This window comes from Dromiciops gliroides, chromosome 2 (assembly GCF_019393635.1).
Source record: "Dromiciops gliroides isolate mDroGli1 chromosome 2, mDroGli1.pri, whole genome shotgun sequence".
In the NCBI taxonomy this organism is placed as follows: domain Eukaryota; kingdom Metazoa; phylum Chordata; class Mammalia; order Microbiotheria; family Microbiotheriidae; genus Dromiciops; species Dromiciops gliroides.
Window position 1 is genome coordinate 472,876,826 of NC_057862.1, and position 22,893 is coordinate 472,899,718.

General features: G+C 44.3%; 1 protein-coding gene across 2 annotated transcripts in view; it reads left to right on the plus strand.

The window, feature by feature from the left end:
• Positions 1 to 7,597, plus strand: part of FOSL2 (FOS like 2, AP-1 transcription factor subunit) — a 37,608-nt gene extending 30,011 nt beyond the window's left edge. For both annotated transcript variants that reach the window (XM_043984863.1, XM_043984865.1), the window contains exon 4: positions 1,361 to 7,597. In XM_043984863.1, the coding sequence (XP_043840798.1) occupies positions 1,361 to 1,876 (516 nt within the window). In that variant the 3' untranslated portion in view covers positions 1,877 to 7,597. The remainder of the gene's footprint in view (positions 1 to 1,360) is intronic.
• Positions 7,598 to 22,893: the final 15,296 nt, after the last annotated feature.

The window sequence follows — 22,893 nt, forward strand, 5'->3', positions numbered from 1 at the left end:
TTGAGTTTGAGGATAGCAGTTGGAAGGGAGGATGGAGCGTAGGAAGAAAAGGAGAGTTTCCCAGGAGGCATTGGTTTTTCAGTTCTTATTTTAAATATGCTGAGCTTGTGATGCACAGGGGACATTAAACTGGAGATCACTGTGACATATTCTGCTTTGAGAAAGCTGATCTTCTTCCCTAGGCCTCCATTTCTTCATCTGTAAAATGAGAAGATTGTAGTGGATGTCCTATGAGGACATGACCTCGTTCAGTAAAGCAGCCCCACATACTGGCAATGGATGCCCACGATTATTCTAGGAAATTACATTTTCCTCTCTTTTCCAAATACCCCTTGGTCCATTTCTGTGCTAACCTAGATTGGACTTTGAAGACAAGAGGCATTTTACCCTCCACATGTTTTAGAATCTCTAACTTTGGGTCCAAGATGATGAGGTGGGGCATTATTTTTCATTCATTTGTTTATTCGTATTCATTCAATCAAAAGACTTTAATTAAGCACCTACTCTGGGCTAGGCCCAGAGGGAAAAACAAAGCTTAGCTAAAACATAGCTCATAAAGGATGTCAAATCTAGGACTTAAAAGAATTTCAAAGATTATCTAGTCCGATCCCTTTACGTGATTTCTTCATGGCAGTCTAAGGGTATTCTCCTAGTAAGGTGAAAACACAGAAAATTGGAATACAGCCATGACAAGTCCATTTGAAGGCTGCAAAGAAAGTGCTACATGAGGTCTTGGGGGAGGGTCATTACTAACTAGGGGTAACAGGTCAGGCTTCATGGAGGAAGTGGCATTTGATTTGTTGTTTAAAGGATGGATAAGAATTCAGTGAGGAAAGAGGGGAGGGTGAGGCATTCTAGGCAAAGGGAACAGTATGTTAGGGTGGGTGGGAGAGCAGTTGACTTTGGTTTAGGGCACAGGGGGAATGATATGAAACAAATATGGAAAAGGAGAGTGGAGTGAGTAGCAGGTGTCTTCTGATTTCACCTGGGCAGCCTTGTTCAGGTCCAGGTTAAATTAGATGTCTTTACAGGAAGACTCCATGTTTCTTTGATTTGATGTCTGGGTCCACAGAAATTGTTAGTAGTCAGTCCTGAGTCTGGACTTGAAACATTGTACAGTGGTCCTCTGGAATCAGGGGCCGGAATTCCAGTCCTGACTCTTGCTACTTACTACTTGTATGAACATGGGCCTCTGTGTCCTCACCTGTAAAATGAGGGGGTTGGACCAGGTGACCTCTGGGGTTCATTCCAGCTCTTGGTCTCTGATCTTTTGGTCCTGTGGAACATCAACATTGAGAACATAGAAGGTAAAATGGGGGCTCCTTCATTTGACTTCACTTAATTTCTCTTCTCCCAACAGGAAACAGAAGAACTAGAGGAAGAGAAGTCGGGACTGCAGAAGGAAATAGCTGAGCTGCAGAAGGAGAAGGAGAAGCTAGAGTTTATGCTGGTGGCACATGGGCCTGTATGCAAAATCAGCCCTGAAGAGCGTCGGACCCCGCCATCCCACAGCCTGCAGTCCATGCGCCCCGGCGGCGGGGTAGGTACTGTTGTGGTGAAGCAAGAGCCCTTGGAAGAAGAGATCCCATCCTCCTCCTCTTCAGCCCTGGACAAGGCCCAGAGGTCCGTCATTAAGCCCATCAACATTGCTGGGGGCTTTTATGGGGAGGAGCCCCTCAATACCCCTATTGTGGTGACCTCCACTCCAGCTATCACCCCGGGCACCTCCAACCTGGTCTTTACCTACCCAAACGTGCTGGAGCAGGAATCCCCTGTATCCCCTTCTGAGTCATGCTCCAAGGCCCACCGGAGAAGTAGCAGCAGCGGGGACCAGTCTTCAGACTCCTTGAACTCTCCCACTCTCCTGGCTTTGTAACCCCGCTGGGTGCTGTCCTTCCCAGCTCTGGAGAGGAATGAAGGGAAGCCACCCTCCACCTTCTCCACTGTCTCCTTCCCAGGGACCAGCACACTGGCAATGAGTGACAACTGAGAGAGGGACACTGCAGAAGAGCTTGGCTCTGGGGAGAATGAAGTGGAATCTGGCAAGGAGTACGAAGGAGCTCAGGGCAGACCCGTGGACGGAGTGGGGACTCCCTCATTAATCCCATAGGCAGTTCCTGTTACCTTCAGAACTTGGGAGAACTGTTTTGTGGACTCGTATCTCCCTGAAGTCGGTGTGGACCATTGCTTTCCCTTTCTTCTGATATTGTATGTTGGAGTGATGGTTTCTTTCCTTGGCTTCCTTTCCCCGTTGTGGGGGAGGGGGGTGCACATTTGGTGCCTTCCCTCCAACTCAAACCATTCCTGTTCAGCTTTACTCCCCTTATATCAATTTCTCTCCCTTTTTGTTTCTCACCCTTCTAGGACATTTCATGAGGGTGGTCTAAGCACTTAAGACTCCCTTAAGAATCTTTATTTGTTTCTGGAGGTAGGGCTGTGAGTAAATGATTTTCTTTGAGTCTGAAGTGTGTGGCTTGGGATACTGGGCCTAAAACCAGGAAATGGGCCACCAAAGGCTCCCCCCAGAGACATGCCCCATCCCTACCTCCCAGAGCTTGTGATAGAGCCAGCCCCCTGGCCTTTTCCACCCTCTGTGCAGAGCTGGGGAGAGGCAGCTGCTGTGTCTGCTGGAAGAAGAAGGTGTTCGTGGAGGCAGGAGATGAGAGGCAGAGCGTGCCTGCGTGTGTGCGTGCAGTCAGAGCTGGCTTTGCAAAATGCTTAATTACCAACCTAGGAATAGCGCCAACAAAGCCAGGAGGTTGCCAGAGCTGGCTTCCCCCTCTCCGATGCTGCCTCGAACAGGGCGTCTCCCATAATTACTGCCTCTCCACTTGGGCCAGGGACCCTTCTCTCTCCCGCCTGCCTGCCTGGCCTGCCTGCCTGCCGGCCTGCCTCCCAAAGCCTCCCTCCCTTGGGAATCAAGGCAGCCCTCTCCAGGCTCCACCCTCTCCCCCTACAGACGCTCAGAGTGACGCCACCCACGGAGTTTTAATGAGCGTGGGCCAACTCTCCCCATCCCTACTGAGGCGGCCCCTCCCCAGCACTGAGGGGAGACACCATGAAAAAGCATTGGCCTAGGATAAAAAGGGAATGGGGAGTGGGGTGGGGTGGAAGAAGGAGGTAGCTGCTAAGATGGGTTTTTTTTGCAGCTCTCTCTGGCACCCAAGCTCAAACAGACCCATCTCAACCCCTCTGCCCTTACTTGTCTCCTGTCCCTCTCTGGCACTTTGCTACCTGGTGGAAGGAGACCTTTTTTCCCCATTTAATCTCCCTCCTCCCCAACTTTCTCTTCTGGTCCAGGCAATGCAGTGGTTGAGCAGTTGGCTGGGGTCGCTGAGCTGATTTTGCTTATTAGGAATGGGGCCAGATCTGTTTGATCCCCCTGACTGCTAATGGCTGAAATAAGCTTTCCCCCCCTGCTGCTGATGGAGAGCAGAGAGCCTTGTTTTACATGTGGGGAGAGAGTCATCTGGCCTCCATTGGGAAGACAGCTTCTGCCTGGCTCAGCCCCTTTCCCTTCACCCCTCAAACTAATGCCTCTGGTCCTGGGGTTAGGCCGGGGATTCTCTTTGGGGTCCATTCACTTGGTTCCTATTGCTCCTCCTGACTAATTGATCCAGCCACTTTGGCAGGTTTTCCTTTGGTTTAAATCCACTCCCACGGAGGCATTCCTTTGAAGGAGACCCACTTGCTGGCAATTAGGCTCCAAAGATTGGGTCATATTTAAAAAAAAAATGTTTCTTTAAATCAAGCCCAGTGGGGAGTTTTCTAAATTGGACCCTGGAGTGTCCAACATGACATTAAGCTGCCTCATTGGCTCACCCAGATCACTTTACATGTCCTATATAATATAGATTGAGTACCCAACATCCATTGGTCATCTAGCTAGGTATTTGACATAACTCCTATCTAATAGGTCCCTTACATCTGCGGTGGGGTGTGTGTGTGTGTGTGTGTGTGTGTGTGTGTGTGAGAGAGAGTGAGTGATTGCTATGTAAGATACTGGGAAAACCTAGGTTAGGAGAAAGATGGGATCTCGTTGAAATACACATTTTTCTTAAAACAAAACACTCCAGTGCAAAATGCTTTAAGACCAATTCCATTTCCACATTGCCTGGCCCTGTTGGAAACTCTTTCCTGGTTGCCCAGGAGGCTGTGGAAAGATGAGCCCCTAAGTGAACTTGAATGTTTTGGGTTTCTGACTTCCAGTTAAAGCAGAGAACTCCTGAGTCAGCCAAAGACCCAGCATGAGGTGATGGAAAGTGAATGAGGTATGCCTTACTTTTAAAGGGTTAATCATCTCTAGTTGCATTGGTATCCAAGCTGGAGCCCTTTGCTTTTATATGCATATATGTTAAATGAAGCTGCTTTTTTTTTCTGGTCTTAAAAAATCTTTTACTTCCCTTTTTGCCCAGGACTGACCTGAAAGTAGGTCAAAGTCTGTTCCACTGAAGCTACCCTGGACAATGAGTAGGCACGGATTATGGGACTTCATTTATTCATTCAACAAGCATCTATTAAGTACCTACTATGTGTCAGGAACTCCACTAGGCTCTGGGGATACAAAAGCAGAAGCAAAAATGGTCCCTAACCTTGAGGAGCTTACATTTTTCACATTTAGATCAATGAGGCAACACACATTTATTAATTACCACTGTGTCCCAGACACTGTTAGGTCCTGGGGATACAGAGACAAAAATGATAGTGCTTGCCTTCAGGGATGTTTGTTGAGTTGAACAGAAAGCCATGTTAACTTTGGGACCATTTGTGGGCCAAAGCTAAGTGACCCATATAACACCTTCAAAAGGTCTTAGAACTTGAGGCCTTCTCCACTCAGGACCTGCTCTTCTGTGGGAACTCTCACAAAGATAATGGTTTTATTCAGGGAAGATAAAATTTGCACCTAAGTGATGATTAATATCTTCAATTTTCTGACCACTTCCTTCCAGGGGAACAGTCAGAGAGATTGATGCATCTACACACGAAAACACACATAAATTTCTCCAAGCAGGAGTTAGTGTCAGGTCAGCTGACTCCTAGAAAAGAGTGTTGGAGTTGAGTTGGTTGGGATGGGGGCTGCTCTTGCTTCCCAGGGTATCAGGGTCAGTGAGGCAGCTCATCATTCTGGAGTCAGACTGGGTTGGGAGCAGCTTTCTGAGAAGGCTGGGGCACGTTCTGAGCCAGAGTATGGAACGCCCAGTCCTTTCTGCTGCCTGGCTGACCTCTCTGAGAACAAGCTATTCTCTGGCTGGACCGAGGAGGGCCAACTGACAGGGAAGGGAGGGAGGATCTAGGTGAAGCTTAGGAAATTGCCAGGGCCAGTTCCAAGAAAAGAAAATTGGTTTGGGGTTTTTTTGGGGAAAAAAAAACAAACATTTTCTCCTGCCTGCCTAGTGGGCTGTGCACATCCATTCTGGTCCAATGTCTTGAGTCATTCTCTGAAGAATCAGACAAACAAAACTAAGCAAAGGCTGCCGGTGGTGTTTCTCTTTTCTGCTCCCATGGAGGTTCTTCCCTTCCATGGGCTGCAGTCCTCCCCACAGCTCATGTTCTGGAGGGGTGAAAGGTTTCCTCTCCTTTTCTTGAGGAGCAGTCAATGCTGCTAGAGTATCCTGGATTTTGCCCCTGGGTAGTTTTCCTTCTCTAACTAGACACTGGAAGGATGGCTTGTTTCCTCCTTTCTATCTCTAACTCTTCTTGAGATTAGAGTTGAGGGGATGGCATGGTGCCCCACTGAGGTTCCACAGTAATGGTCTTGTTAGAAATGAAAGGGTTATCATCACAGTAGCTGCTGTCTTTGCCTTTCTCCTCTCCTCCCTTTCCTGCTTCCCATCCTTCTTCTTCATCCCCTTAATGAGGAGATTAGACTAGATGACTTCTCTGATCCTTCACAGCTTCCAAATCTCTGATCTCTGAGTCTCTTTCTCCTCCTCTTCCTCCTCCTTTTTACCTCTCCTCTTCCTCCCTCTCTGCTGTCTTCCTCTTCTCTTGAAGTTGACATTTTCCACCCCTCTACTTTGGTTCATCTCCTAGAAAGAACACTGGCTCTGGAGTCAGTCATGATTACTACCTTTGTGAACTTTGGGCAAGTGGCATCCTTCTTGGGCCTCAGTTTCCTCATCTGTAAAACAATGGACTAATTGGTCTCTGAGGTCCCTTCAGGCTCAAAATCTATGAGATGATGATACTGTTGTTTCTTCCCTTAGCACCTTCCCTTTGGAGGAACAGTCCAAGACTAGCCTGGGATAGTCTAGGACACACTGCAAGTTCAGGGTAAGACAGTTTGAGGCTAATACGATCCTATTTTCTATTTCTGATGGCTTAGCCAAACCTATCTGAAGCCTTCATCATTTGCTTGTTTAGCCCTCCTCTTTTGAAAAGCCAAGATTTCCCTATCAGCAGGCAAATGTGTTTGTGTGACTGCTCCGACAAATAAAACCCAATCTAACCACCACTAACAATAGCTTCCCATGCTCCTTTTCCCCCTAAAAATTAAAAAAGGGGTTATTTTGTGTTTTTATTTCCTGAATCCCCTAGCATGCTAGTGACAAGCAGGATCCTAAAGGGTTGGGTCAAACATTGGGGGATGGAGGGAGAACGCAATCTACATTTATTTCATTATTTATTAAAATGTTTACATTTTCTTTGTGTTATTCTAAACCTGACTATAAAAAGAAAGCATTAAAATACTCAGTTCTGGGGTTGTTGTGTTTTTTTAGTAAGATTTTTTTTAGGCTGATGATGCTTTTTTTTCCCTTCTAAAATGGTTTGTGACTTGTGTTTGTATAAAATGTACAAAGAGGTTTTGTGTCTAAAAATGGGTGGTCATTCCTTTCAGGGCAGAGGTCAGGAAGAAGTCCAGCATGCTATGAAAATACGAGCAGAGCCCTGTTCCCTAGAAATTGTTTTCTCTCCCTGTGTGATTAAAAGTTAATTCCATTTATTCTAGTTTGTGGTTAATTAATAGTGAAAAAGAAAATAGTCGTCTGTGTATAGAGAATAGGTATCAGGGTGTCTTTTTTTGGCAAGGGGAGGAGAAAGGAATTGTATATATTTTGATATATGTTCAAAATAATAAATCATTGTGTAGTAGAGATATGTCACTGACAAACGTTGAAGCCTGCTTGTAAGACCTTCAAAGGCAAAACAAGTCGAAGATTCATACAGATCGATGAGGAATTGAACTATTTCTTGAGCATCAATTTGGGGTTTTACTTTTTTGTTTCCTTCTTAAAGTGATAGTGATTTTTATTTTTATTTTTGTTTTTATTTTTATTTTTTGCCCAAGATGAGGTCCAAGGCAGGGCCTAGGGCCTGTGCTCGCAGCCTTTTGTGTAGTTGTGAAGATCTTGAGCTTGCTCAGCCCCTGAAGCATCTCTGGCAGTGTATATTTTTTGTTTTGTTATTTTGCTGTAATACAAACCTACAGTATTTGCACTAAACAAAAAAATAAAGGACATAAGAAAAGAGAAAGCTTATTAGGAAAAGCTTGCTGCTATGGAAGAAAGAACATATTGAAAAGTTTTTTGTTTTGGGTTTTTTGTTTTGTTTTTTGCTTTTTCAATTTAAACTGAGTAGCATTTTGTAGAATAAAATTAATTAAGATTGAAGAGCTTGATGTTGGGTTTTTTTTTTCCTTTCCCATCCCCCCTTTTGCCTTTGGTATTGCCTCTGGAAGGTTTTGGGTTTGGTTTGGTTTTTACACATCCTTTCTCCAAGGTAAAGCTGTCTGTCTTCAGTCAAACCGGACTGGTAACTGGACGGCAAGAATTCAGCAACTCCGTTCAGTAAATATTTATTAAGTATCTGCTATGTGCTGGGCTTTGTGCTAGCCCCTGAGGGATATGAAAGCAAAAACCAGAATAGTTCATACCCTCAAGAAGTTTCCATTCTGGGGAGGGGAGGGAAACTACATCTAAACAGATAAGTCAATACAAGTTATATATGGAATCATTTCAAAGGAGGAAGTACTAATGACAGGGAAGGGTGGGATTAGGAAAGGCTGAGCCTTGGAGGGAACCAGGGGTTACAAGAGGTGGAGGTGAGGGAGAACACACTAGGTATGGGGGACAGTCTGGGTTGGGGTACCTTGCAGGGTCAGCCATTAGCAAAACTATAAAAATAGGCTAAGACTAAATTAGTGTGTGCATTTGTTTGTGCTTCAAAAAGCAAAGAAATAAAACTGATTGTGAAATTGTAGAACATGGGGCTCTCAAGGGAAGACATTTGGGATGTGACTTGCCCAGAGTCACATAGCTGCTAAAGTGTCAAAGGGAAGATTTGAACTCAGGTCCTCCTGATGGGGGGGGTATCTTTATCCATTGTACCAACTAGCTGTCCATGGCATTGACTTTGAAAAGGTCATTGGATGTAAGTGTAGGGCTCTCTCAGAAGAGTCAGTCCTGGTCATGCCAATGCCCCTTATTGTTGGGATAGCCCAGAGCAGTTCAATCAAATGTTGCACACACAAATAGGCACACAGATGTGTATTAAGTGTCTGCTAGAAGGAAGGCCTTGTCCTAGGAATTGAGAGGCATGAAAAAGTACATAAACATAGCCCTGGTTCCTAAGGAGCTTAAGGTCATGCAGAAGAGATAAGACACTAACAATGATGGATGCAAGATAGAACATTGTGAATGCCACAATAGTGCAAGCAAAGTGGTTTAATCTTTGGTATGGCAAGGAGATTCTTCTGGATGGGATCATGAGAAGGCTTCATGGAGGAGAGGGCATCTGAGTTTCGAAGGATGGATTCAATAGACAAAAACTGGAGAAGGGGGAGGGGGAAGGTCCTTGTAGGAGGAGGGAATAGCATAAGTGAGGGATTGTAGGAAGCTGTATGATGAATGGTTCACTTTGGCTGAAAAAGACAAGGGAGAAGTGGGAGATAAAGTCAGAAGAGTAAGTGGGAGCCAGGTTGTTGAGGGCAGTAGGCAATGAGGAGCCATTGAAATTTTATGAGCCTGGACCTGAAGTGATGAGAACTGTGTATTAGGAAGATTAAGCCAGTATCCATATGTAAAATGGATTGAAGAGGGGAAAGTGTGGAGGTGGGGAGACCATTAAAGAGGTTGTTACAAGAATCCAGGTAAGAGATAAAGATGGCCTGAAGCAGTGGCAATGTAGTGGAGTCGGAAAGAGTGGAATAGAACACATAAATCTGATGCACGTTCCAATTTCATCGGTATAGACCCTGGTATGGGAGCTAGAGCTACCATCATAGGTTACTAACCAAATCTAGGACTCTTTTAATAGATGAATCCTAAAAAGTTACCTGAGGTTCCCAGAGGTTTAGCAGAAGGATTTCAACTCAGATCTTTTTAACTTCAGTGGGATATTACCACAGCCATCTTTATGAAAGATATTTATATGTTTTTTAATGTTTACTCTTCATTATTAACAATTTCCCTATCACTTTCTTAAGTCTAGACAATCAAGAAGACAATGAACCAATCCCTGATTTAAAGCATCTGCTAATTTACAAAGTGTAAAGGCTCACATTGAAATTTATTTTTGATGTTTTAATCATTTTATTAATAACAAAAAACCACTGTGTACTTATACCACACATGGGGTACCAAAATTACAGCAAGCAGTTCTCAAGTCACAAGAATTATTAGAAATGCCTCGGTAAAATATATCATTTTAACTTTGTTTTTTTTTAAATGTAATAAACATTTTTCTTTATAGTTTTGGGTTCCAATTTTTCTCTCTCCTTCCATCCCTTCCCTCCCTGAGGCAGCAAGCAATCAGATATGGGTTATACATGTCATTTCTATTATTTATTTATTTTTATATTATTTATAATGAAAAGGAGATTACATTGTAATCTTGCTACAAGCTACATTGTAGCTTGCTAAAGGAAAGGTTTTCCAAAAGCCCCCATTATCATTAATGCATTTTTAAGACAATCACAGTAAAGATGGACAAAAACTAATGAGAGATATGATTATTTCTCTCATGTATTAATAACTAATTATTAAATCAGGACCAAGGTTTTTCCCCTTTTCTACTTCCTCATTCAGAAATCAGTCCCGATACATTATTCAGGCAGTCTTTGAAGTACAGAGCTGATACTGAGAGGGAGAACTCAGATCTGTTCAAAAGGTAAAGACATTTTAGTTTAGGAATTGATGGATTCTGGCCCATTATGTTTTATTCAAACAGGTCTGGGAAAATGTGGATTCTCCCTTTTGTAAGACTGGGTAACATGAATATAGATAAGTCTCTTTGACTAAGACTGAGTGATCAGAGTCACGTACCCAAGGCCCTCATTAGAATAGGTTAACTCTCATAATAATATTAATTCTCTCATTAATTGTTAACCAATCAGAGTTGATTTCCACCCTCAGGAACAACTACTCTTCCAAGGGCATGTAAGTGTTGCATGGCTTCCATGAAAGGTCTCTGGCATTTGAGAGTGTCATTGACCCTTTTTATTAATTATATGCTAGCATGACTAATAAAACGATTAATTATCCAGAAACTATGTCTCTCTAACTTTTAAAACAGTCATACTAAGTATTTCTATTCTTTCTTTTCAGCCTACTGTTGTTCCAGGAAAATGAGTGTTCAGATCAGCTCTGCTTCCAAATGATCAGAGAACCAGGAAACACTTACTTATGTTGATAATTTCATTTTAAATTCTTGTCTTTGCTTCTAATTTAACATTTCCAGAAAGCATCTAGGTAACTCAGTGAATAGTATACTGAGCCTAAAGTCAGGAAGATTTGAGTTCAAATCAGACCACAGACACTCACTAGCCGTGTGACCCTGAACAAGTCACTTAACCTCTGTTTGTCTCAATCACCTGGAGAAGGAACTGGTAAACCACTCCAATATCATATCCAAAATCCCATGGACAGTATGGTCCATGAGGGGTCACAAAGTGTCAAATGTGACTGAACAAAAACAACATTAATACTTCAAAATTCCTTGAAGGTCAGGAGGAAGGAGTGTATCTAGATCAGAGTAAAGTTAGTACTGCATTCCCCCGCCCCCCCCCCCAAAAAAAAGGTTTCTCAGACTATTTCCAGTTCTTAGCTGCCTTTTTATTTTTTCCTTTGTGTTCCATTCCGTGAGCAGAGTTGACTGAATAGATATCCTGAGGTGGGCATTTCTAGTGTTGGTGGCGACCTTGTGAGTTTTTGAGGTTGGGAGCTACTGGATCTGGGTGCTGGTCGCCAAGTAGAGGTGACCTCTGAAACACCTTCTCAAAGAAGATGAACACAACCAGGAAGATGAAGCCAAGTCATTCTCTAACTTTCCAGAAGATAGGAACCTTAGTAAATTGTTCAACAGTTCAGAGTCTAGGCAAAGTCTGCTCTACAATCCCATGAAATGATTCATATTTTAATGTTTTAAGCCTCAACCTCTTGGGAGAGTAGAATAGAACTAATGGGTTCTTGTATCATGATTTAAGTATCCATCAATGTATGCTAATGAGTCTTTTAGTGCATTTCTTTTGCGATAGAGAAGACCATTGAGGCATAATTGGCTAGAGAGTAAAAGCAAAGCTTGGGGGGGGGGGCAGCTAGGTGGCTCAGTGGATAAAGCACCGGCCCTGGATTCAGAAGGACCTGAGTTCAAACCCGACCTCAGACACTTGACACTTACTAGCTGTGTGACCTCGGGCAAGTCACTTAACCCTCATTGCCCTGCAAAAAAAAAAAAAAAAAAAAAAGCTGGACTCCCTTTGTGGGGCCAGGTTCCCCCAAGACTAAACAACAAACACTTGAACCCAGAGCCAGGCTCCTTAGTGGGAAGGGAAGCTGTCTTAAAATATAAAAATCCTCAGCCCCAGGTCAAACAGTGTGCCTGTTATTCAATGTGCCTGAGGACCTCAGCTGAGGAGGAACTCAATCTTCTGAGGCAACTCATTCCATTCATAGATAGCTCTGATTAATAGGAAACTGTTCCTTACAACAAGGCTAAATTACTGGACTTTAAGCAGAGGCTGGGTCAGATGTATGTTGTGGAATTCTTTTTCAAGCATGCATTGGACTGGATGGCCCTACAAGACCTTCCAGCTGTAAAATTTTGTGACTGTGAAGGGTCTGTTCTTGAGCTATCTAAGAGAGGGAGAGATATCAAAGCATTGGGAAAAAATCACAAGTCATATTATTACCCCAGAAGGTGACAGGGGTGTGGGAGAATATTAGCAACTACTAGCCATATGTCTACTTCTAAATCTCTATAAAAATCCTTATGGGAAATATCCACAAACACATCAAGGGTATCCATCCTTGATGAAAATATGAGAAGAGAACAAGCAGCCCTTTTCAAATTACTTGGGCACTGGTTCCAGACTCATTGGACCTGGGTTCAAATCTTGCCTTTGGATGCTCACTGTCTGTGGGACCTCGTTTAAATAGAATTTGATCCCCAGGTGTCTTCTGACTCCAAGTCCATGGATATTACTCTCCATGACACTACTCTGCCTTAGAGTACTATATAAGTATGAATTTTAATTTTTACTTTTATCAGTAAGATATATTACAGCAGAGACTTTGTGTTGTTGGGTTGTTTTTTTTTTTTGTCTTTTGCATGCCTAGTACACAGTAGGTACTAAATAAATGATTATTGAATTAAAGTATAATTGGAAGGCTAAATGGGCCCCAGCATTTCAATGGATGGTTAATGTATTGGAATGTAGTTGTGGCTGAGGATGCTAAACTAAAAGGACTCCTCCCAGCCTCCTCTGAGAGGAAACTCAGAGCCTGGATTTAGGAGATCCGGGTTCAAACACTGCCTCCAATACTCACTAACCACAAGTGTCAATTAACCTGAATTTTTCTCATCCCTTATAAATTGAGGATAATCCTACCTACCTTGCAGGGGTGTTTTGAAGAAAGAGCTTTTTAAAAAGCCTTAAAGTGCTATATAAAGATGAGTAATTAATATTAGGCCAGGCCTGATTGGTGGCATTTCTTGAAGGTAGGGATAAGGGTGAGGACTGGCACAGCCTATAAAGTGAGAGGTTGACCCAGATGGCTGCAAGGTCCTTTGCAGCTCTGGATCCATGATCCAGCCAACCTATCACTACTCTCGCTTGGTCTCACCTTTTCTAACCTTCCTTCAGTCATCCTCTTAAGTGGCACAGAGGTCACAACTTATTGCTTGGTGTGGTAAGGGCAGTTCATAACCTGGGAGTCATCCTGGACTTTCTCTTCCTCCCCTCCTCCTCTTAGAGTACCTCCATTTAAGCCTGGCCTCTTATCCAAGGCCTTTCCCAATTTCCCCAGGTGATAGTGCTCCCCTCTGGAAAATTTTGTATATATTTTCTGTTCATTTTGTGTTCCCTCAAAACTGTAAGTTCTTTGAGGGCAGGGGCCCTTGTTTTCTTGAAATCTTCTTATTCCTACCATGAAAATAGTAGGTGCTTAATAAATGTTTGTTGCCTTGAGTTGCATTGATTGAATTAGGGGTTCTAGCAAAAAGGGTCTGGTTGTGGAGAGGGAGGAAAGGTAAAGGGGTACCTCTACAGGCTGGGGTCCACTGGCTGGACTTGGTGCCTGTTCACATCTAGGAGTTCTTTGTAAGTTGGGGATAGCTATCCTAGGCAGCCATCAGCTAGTAAACTAGGGGCTACCCAGTATGGACACTTTGCTATCTGCCCTGCATGTGTCCCTTTTCCTAAACTTCCCCCCTTTTGTTATTGCTCAGGAAACAAAAAATTGTTACAGAAAGAGGCCTGAGCATCTACTGCCCTGGGGCTCCACTTAGAAACCCTTAGAACCCTCTAAGCCAGAACTCCTTTCCTTGGCCCCTACTCTCCTGCATATGTTCCACTATTAGGATGTAGCTATGGTCCTTGAGGCTGGGGACTGTCTCATCTGTCTCTCTCTTTTTTAACCCCTGAGTTTAGTGCAATGCCTAACACATATTTGGATTTTGGGGGTTTTGCTTTTTGGAAATCATTGGGATTAAGTGACTTGCCCAGGGTCACACAGCTAGTAAGTATCTGAGGCTGGATTTGAATTTAGGTCCTCCCGACTCCAGGCCCAGCCTTCTAACCACTCTGTCACCTAGCTTCCCCTTAGTATAAGCACTTTAATATATACTTGGAGACTGCCTACTGGTACATTAATTAATAAGACCCAGGCCCAGCTTTGTGTCATGCTTATCTTAAGAGGTGGGAAGTCAAGAAATTATCAGAATAGAATTACTTATGATGCTTTTCTTTGTGAAGATGTATGTGTGTGTTTGTGTGTATGAATGTATTTATGCCTCAGACTAAATGGGGGTACAGTGTAATGCCATCTGACTAATAGGGCTAAGATGGCACGACTTTTAGGGCACTCCCAATCACTGTACTACTCCCAAGTGCATCAATATGTGGAGACGCCGCCCCCCGCCCCCCCCCCCAGAACTGTGCTTTGGAATTCCAACAACTCTGCAGGACGGGGAGAGGGGTGGCTGGTAAGGGTGCATTAATATGGTTCCTCTCCCAGAGTGTGGGGAACCTGAGGAACAGGAGGAGAAAATAGCACTCTCCTTCCTCTCCTCTACCTCCAGTCCCACGGTCGGTGTAGCAAACCTGTGGCAGGGCTGGGAAGAGAAGCCCACCTGGGACCTATCAACACTTCCCTTTAGGGTTTGGCAGGGACAAAGATGGGAGGTGCCAATTTAACTCTTTGTTAGGGACTGTGGTTAGGAGACTGAGCCAGGGAAGAGGTTGGGTTAGTGGTAGAACTGGTTTTGAAGTCTGAAAGCCTGGAAATATCCTCCTCATTTGTCCCTTTTTTGCTTTTCTCAATACAAATAACCTGAATACAGACCTTTATCTCCACCCTCCTGGGCTATTAGATAGTCACTGAGTCTTTCTGCTTCCATCACACCTGCCCTTTCTAACCTGTGCTTCTTACCACAGCCAGAATAATCTTTCTTATGAGTAGATCTAGTGTTATTCCTCTGCTCAAAAATCTTCAATGGCTCCTTCTTACCTCTCAGATAAATTTTAAACTCTTTCGTCAGAGATTTCAGGCTTCCATGTTCTTCTTCATCTTCCCTTCCTAGCTTTATCTCACACTGCTCCAGCCAAAATGGATTTCTCCTTGCCCCCAAATCATGAGATCATACCATAGGAGGAGTGGTTGAAAATACTGAGGATGAGGGGCAGCTAGGTGGAGCACTGGCCCTGGATTCAGGAGTACCTGGGTTCAAATCCGGCCTCAGACACTTAACACTTACTAGCTGTGTGACCCTGGGCAAGTCACTTAAACCCAATTGCCTTACCCAAAAAAAAGGAAAGAAAAAAAAATACTGAGGATGTTTAGCCAGTCTAAGAGAAGACTGAGGGGCATAGTCTGCTGGCTTCAGGTACTTGAGGAAGGATTAGATTTGTTCTGCAGACCTCTGAGGGCAGAGCTAGGAAGAAGGGGTAGAAAATGGAAAAGGCAGATTTAGGATCCATTTAAGGGAACTCACCTTGACAACTAGGCCTAAGTATGACCTGAGTTTTTCAGCCTCCCACCTTTGCCTAGACTGTGCTCTCTGTTTGGAATTTCTACCTCCTTCCTCGTTGAATTCCTGCCTAGCCTTTAAAGCCCAACTCCAGTGCTATCTCCTATGGGAAGTCTTCTCTGATTTCCTTTGGTCAACAAAGACCCTTCCTGCTTTGGACCCCACCTAACACTTTGTTTGGCAGCTCTCTAGTGTACCCAACACATATTATTTGCATTATCCTTGTGTGTGTATGTGTACAACTCGTGGGATGGCCAGCAGTGCTTAGAGTCAGGAAGGCCTTAATCCCATCTCTGATGCTTACCACCTGTGAGTCCTGGGAAAATCACCGAACCTCTCAGAATCTGTTTCCTTGACTAAAATGGGAATAATTATAATATGTTGTTGCAGGGATTGAACAATATAATGTATGCATGGCACTTTGTTGGCCTCAAAGTATTCTCTAAGTGTGAACTATTATGATTATTATCATTGTTTATCTCTTCCTACTCTTCCTCTTCCTCATAGGCCATAAGCTTGGGGAGCACAAGCACCCTCTCTTTTCTTTTTTTTTTCTTTTTTAATTTTTTTTTTTTTTTAGTGAGGCAATTGGGGTTAAGTGACTTGCCCAGGGTCACACAGCTAGTAAGTGTTAAGTGTCTGAGGCCGGATTTGAACTCAGGTCCTCCTGACTCCAGGGCCGGTGCTCTATCCACTGAGACACCTACCTGCCCCCACCCTCTCTTTTCTAAACTTTGCATCTCCCCCAGTCTTAGCTCTGGGGTTGTTTCACAAATATTTAATTGAATTGTCAAGGTTCCTCAGGGAAGAAGGAGCCAGTGTCTAGGTAAGAAGCTTGTCAACTCTTCCAAGAAGGGGAGGCCCTGCCTCAGCCCCAGCAGAATCAAAACCAAGTCCTCTTCATAAACTCAGAGTTGATTTCAGTTTCCACTAGGATTCAAATGGAAAGAAAAACAATCTCAGTTCTCTCTCCTTTCTTTGTTGTTATTGTTGTTCAGTTGTTTCAGAGATGTCTCATTCTTTGAGACCCCATTTGGGGTTTTCTTGGCAGAAATACTGGAGTATTTTGCCATTTCCTTCTCCAGCTTATTTTACAGATGAGGAAACTGAAGTAAATAGGGTTAAGTGACTTGCCCAGGGTCACTCAGCTAGTAAGTATCTGAGGCTAGATTTAAACTCAGGAAGATGCATCTTCCTGATTCAAGGCCTTCCACTCTATCCTCCATGCCACTTAACTGCCCCCTATCTCTTCAGTGGAGGGTTTATTTCTCCAGCTTACCTCTATTAAAAAAAAAGTGGGAGAACAGAGCAGCCAGCTTCCTCAGTGTTTTACATTTGCCCTGCATTCTGGTCTCAGACTCTTGTCCAGACACCACTGTTTCCTTTGGTTAAGTGAGTCAATGAAAAGTAAGCACCCACTATATGCCAGACACTGCCCTAAGCACTGAGGATACAAAGGAAGGTAAAACACAGTCCCTGCTTTCAAAAAGCTCAGTCTAATGGGGGAGAGAACACGCAAACAAGTATGGACAGACAAGCTATAGGCAGGATCAATGAGAGAAAGTGCTAGAAGTAAGGGGAATTGGGGAAAGGCTGCCTGTGGAAGGGAGGATTTTTAGCTGGGACCTGAATGAAGTCAGGAGGTGGAGAAGAAGAGGGAGAACATTCCAGGCATGGGGGACAGTAAGAGAAAATGTTCAGAGTCTTGACGTGGAATATCAAGCTTGAGAAACAGCAAAGGTTCACCCTTGCCCCTTTCTTTCTTTCTTGGTTTTTGGTTTTTTTGGGGGCAGGGCAATGAGGGTAAGTGACTTGCCCAGGGTCACACAGCTAGTAAGTGTCAAGGGTCTGAGGCCGGATTTGAACTCAGGTCCTTCTGAATCCAGGGCCAGGGTGCTTTATCCACTGCGTCACCTAGCTGCCTCACTCCTACCATTTTCAAAAGGCTCTTTCCCCATCCTGAAAAATGGACTCGTAGGCCATCTCCCAGAGTTGCCTGTGTTGTCATTCTTCCCTCCCAGATTCATGGCCATGCTGCTCTCCCCAGTCCTACTGTGAGCTTGATGTTCAGTAGTCTTCCTTTGGGAATGCCCTGAGGAAGACCTACAAAAACCCGAGCTCCCCACGAGATTCTGCTTCTTGGCACCTTGGGGCCCTAGTCACTAACCACCCATGCCAGAGTATCTGATGCCTTGTGAACCAGCCTTAGAGTTCAAGTCTTCTTTTCACATTCCCACACCCCAGCTCTTGGTAAAAGCATTGTCTACCTAGGCCTGACTGATCTACTGAGCAAATGAATGAAAGATTAAACAGGATTGATGACTTGCAGTAGGATGTAAACTCCTTCAGGGAAGGGACTGGGATATTTTGGACTTTGTGTCCCTAGTATCCAGCACAGGGCCTGACACATAGTGGGTGCTTTAATGAATGTTTACTGCACTAAAGTGGATGTCTTTTAATGCCAAGTGAAATTGAGGTCATCGCTGGGTGTTGTGTAAAAGAGGTCATGTTTTCAGTGGGACAACCTGTGCTCGCCAAGGAATTGCAGTTCAGTGCTAGGAGGCTTTCCAGAGAGCAGCCCCCTTCCCTGGAAAGGATCAGGCCCTGCTGGGAAGTGATGTGCCTTAGCTATTTCTCAGTGCTGGGACACTGGAGAGGAAAGACCAGGGAGCAGAGCGGAGCTGCATGTGTGTATCGGGCCATTGCTGAGGTGTGTGCACATGCCAGGCTGCCACAGATGAGATCAGAGATGTAAAGTGCTTTGCCATCCTTCGGTCAATATATTATCATTGTTATCATTACCCTCAGTAGACCATGAGCTCCTTGAAAGCATGAACTGGAGTTTTTGTTTTATTTTATTTTATTTTTATTTTTCTTTGTATCTGAGGTGCTTCACAAAGGATCTGGCACATAGTAGAAATTTAATAAATGTTTGCTGACTGACCGAATGACTGATGAGTTCCTAGTGCCTGGAGGGGCGGGGGAGGGGAAGGGGCAGTAAAGATGATTGTTTATAGATCTGTGGTAACCCGACATTGACCTCTTCTCTTTTGGAAACCTTCACACACACACACACACACACACACACACACACACACACACACACACACACACTTTCCCTTGGACTTCCAAATAGGCACTGGTCCCTCAGCTAGGGACCAGAATACATGCTCAGTTTCCCTGATCAGGGGAATCAGATGACTTTGAAGATCCTTTCTGTTTCTAGATGGAGGGTCCTATGACCCCTGCAAAAGTAGAACCCAACATCTAAGTCCCGGAGCAACCCCCAGAGACCATCTAGTCCAACCCTCTCCTTTTACAATAGAGGAAACTGAGGCCCAAAGAGGTTAAGCCATTTATTTGCTTAAGGGCTACAAAGTGTCAAGGGTTGTTGAGATTTGAACTCAGGAGGTCTTGACTTCCAAGTCAGTTCTCTTTTCCCTGAACTTTGCCACCTCCACAGGTTCACCCCACCCCCCACCCCCTATGGGGACGATTCCAAACATTCTCTTGCAGAACCAGCAAAAGGTGGCAAGGGGAGCAGCTGTGGCAGTGTGGAGGTGGGCGTGTGATCGAGTCCCTTGCGGGAACACTGGTTCATGCTCACATGCTGTGGGAGGGTTTGCCAAAGAGGCCACCTGAGCTCCATTCAGAAGTTTATTTAGGCCACTGTGCCAAGGTCGATGTCACATCGGAGACACTAGTCATTAGGCAGCCAACAGAAGCAGATGGGGAAAGCCCTGGCTTTATCTTGCAGACTGATGGCCAGGTTACTGATAATATCAGAGGACAGGAAGTACCGTGGAGGAAAGCTAAAGCTTTGGGGATATTACAGGAAGAACAGTGGGTCAGGAAGCAGTGGTCCCTTGTAGCTCTCTGCTGCTAACCAAGCTGAGTCACCTTGGGCAAAGCACTCCACCTCTCTGGGTCTCAGTTTCCTCATCTGTAAAAATAAGGGGGTTGGAGCAGATCACTTCTAAGTTCCTTCCCATCTCTGACCTTCTGAACTTATCGATTTGATTTGACAAAAGTTGACCGGCTTGCAATCTGAGAGGCATTGTGCTAGACTCTGAAGGTACAAAGATAACAATCAAACGGTGCCTGCCCTTCAAGGAGTTTATTCTTTGGGGGTCAGGGGAGAAAAACAATATATTCACAGATAAGAAAATGCAAAGTATTGATAAAGGAATATAAGACAATTTCAAGAGGGAAAAAGTACCAAGGGGAAGTGGGGGGAGGGGTCAGAAAAAGCCTCATGTAGGAAGGAGGTGGTCTGTCAGCAGCCCTTGGAGGATTGTATAAGGCAGAGTCAAGGGGATGTGGATTCCAGACCTTTGGGACCACCCATGTAAAAAGGCACAGAGCAACTGTTAGCAGGCCAATTTGCCTGGAATGGAGAGGATGTGAAGGGGAGTAATATGGAATTGCACTCTCATTTAACAACGGAGGGAATTGAGGCCCAGAAAAAAAATTACTTGCTCAAAGGCAGGATTTAAACTTAGTACTCCTGACCCTAAATTCAGTCCTTTCCTCTCCTGACTGCATTATTCAGGGAATCTCTTTCCTCCAAGTATATACAGATCTTTGCCTTCTTCCCATCTCCCACTGCTTGGCTTCTATTTCCACCGGGTCTTCCTGTAATCTTCCTATTCTCTATTACTTTAGAAGTTTCCGAAGCAGATACCTCGAAGTCCTGAGTTTCAATTCTACCTCAGACATTTACAAGCTGCATGACCTTGGGCAAATAACTTAAACTGCCTGCCTTAATTTCCTCATCTGTAAAATGGAGACAATAATAGCATCCATTTCTTAGCATTGTGAAGATCAAATGAGATAGTATACATAAGGCGCTTTAAAACATTATATAAATGTTATTTAATGATTCTGATCATTATTTTTATTATTATTCCATTGTCCCCTATAGGGTCCATAACCCATCACTGTGGGTTCCAAAGAGCTCCTCCCCTTTTGCTTCTCTCTCTCTAACAAGCTTAGGAAAGCCTGGTAAGTGCATGAGGTCTCTATCCCAATAATGAAGTCCAGGATCTTGAGATAGGAGGGCTGAGTTGAATACCTTTTGGGTTGCCCCACTGGTCTGGCCCATTTTTGCTTGTTGAGTCTGTAGGTACAAGAGGGTGTGATGCCTTAGAGACCTATGATATCCTTTGCTTATCACCCACAAAGCATTATTCCCCACCTAACTTCTATCTAGGTGGAGGTAATTTTTAATTCCCCAAATTAGGTTGGGCATTAATGAGTGGGGAAGGTAGGGAGATGGAGAGTACCAGTTGAATCATAGATTCTTGGAATGTCATAGTTGGAAGGGACCTTGGTGGAGAGAGCAGTGCAATTAGAGTTAGGAGACCCATGTTCAAATCCTGGTACTGCCATTTCCTAGCAGTATGATCTTGGGCAAGTCACTTAAATTCCCTGAGTCTCAGTTCCTTCATCTGTAAAAAGAAGAGGTTGAACTACATGACCTCTCAGGACCCTTCCAGCTGTAGATCTATGATCCCATGGCCCTGGGCAAATCAATCAACCTCTCTGAGCCTCAGTTTCCTCATCTCAGTCAGTCAATAAACATTTATTAAGCTCCTACTATTTGCCAGCATAGCGAGGTGCTAAGCCCCAGAGATACAAATACAAATAAGAACAAAGAGAGTCCCTGCACTCAAGAAACCTCAAATCTAATAAAGGGAGGCAACACACAACATGAAGCTGAAAAACATGGGAGCAGACAGGAATGATGGAGAAGTTCAAAAGCAATGTAGCTGCTAGGAAACAGGGAGAAGACTGTGCTGAACCACCTCCTTAAACAGAGGCCCTGGAGCACATGGTCCTGTCCAATCAGAAGGGGCAGAGGGCAATGATGAGATGTGAATACTGATAAAATTGTGGCTGTGATGGGTTAGATTAGATAACCCAACTTCATTTCAACAATTAAGGACCTGCTATGTGTAAGTCATCGTGATAGAGCCTGGAAATTCAAAGACAAAAATGCAAAAATCCTTACTTTTAAGGGGTGTATAGTGTAAATAACAACAACAATAACAATAACTAACATTTATATAGTACCTACTGTGTGCCAGACTGAAAGACCGAACAACAATGTGTCAGACACTGTGCTAAGTGCTTTTTAAATATTATCTCATTTGATCCTCACAACAACCCTGTGGGGTAGATGCTATTATTATCCCCATTTTGCAAATGAGAAAACTGAGGCAAATAAAGGTTAAGTGACTTGCCCAGGGTCTCAGTAAGTATCTGAGGCTGAATTTGAACTCAGATCTTCTTGGCTCTGGGCCTAGCATTATATTTCTTTTTTTGTTTTGTTTTATTTTATTTTGCTTTTTGGGTGAGGCAATTGGAGTCAACACAGCTAGTAAGTGTTAAGTGTCTGAGGTCCAATTTGAACTCAGGTCCTCCTGAATCCAGGGCCGGTGCTCTATCCACTGCACCACCTAGCTGCCCCAAGCATTATATTTCTAAGACTCTTCTAGATTTCAATGCTACAATCACTGAGAACCTATGAACCTCCAGTTTTGAACATGAGGAAAGGGAGGCCCTAGAGAAATTAAACAACGTGTCCAAAGTCATGCAGATAGTAAGTAACAGAGCTGGGATCTTAATTCAGCTCTTCAGAGGGCCGATCAGGTTCTTCCCATGAGCCTACACTGCCTGTGGACTAGTACCCAGGCCTCTCACTTCCCAGGTCAGTGCTCCTTCTGCTTCCACCAAGATGCCTTCCCTTCAGTGTTCTCCACTGTTTCAGGGCATACTAGACTGCCCAGATCTCTATCTTAGCTTTTTAGACAAACAGGTATCCTGTGACCACGGATAGAGATCTCCTCCACCCTCAAACACCTGATGTCACCAGGAAAAGCCCAGCTGCTGTAAATGTCGGCGTGTCTCCACCTGTTTAACCCCAATCTGGTTAATCCTGAGTTAGCAAAAAACAAAACAAAACAAAAAACCCAACAAAAAAAATAACAACTAGATGAGATGAAGCTGTTGGGTTAGGGAGCCCTGGTCTCTTCCTCATGCCACCAAATGCCACTCTGTCTGGGTGATATTCCCTATCAGTGCTTCCATGAACCTACTGTGTGTCTCCTGTTGGAAGGCAATGGTGGGGTGGTGTAGCAGGCAAAATAGGGTGGGAGAGGTTGTCATCCCATTTGGGAGAAGAGGACCCTTGGCAATAGGCAGTCCATTGGGTGCTGGGTGGTGCCACCTTGGCCCAGGCTCAGGGGCTGGCTTTAGAAGGAGGAGGAAGAGAGCAGAGGGCCGAGCCATGCTAGGAGTTGTACAGAAGCTGAGTGTGTGGGCAGGTTGGCCAGATCCAGTTGGGGCATGTCCTTGCCCAGAACTGGTAGAACCAGGACTCAGTAGCTTTGGAAGGCCTAGGTGGCAGGGTAGGGAATCTGGAGG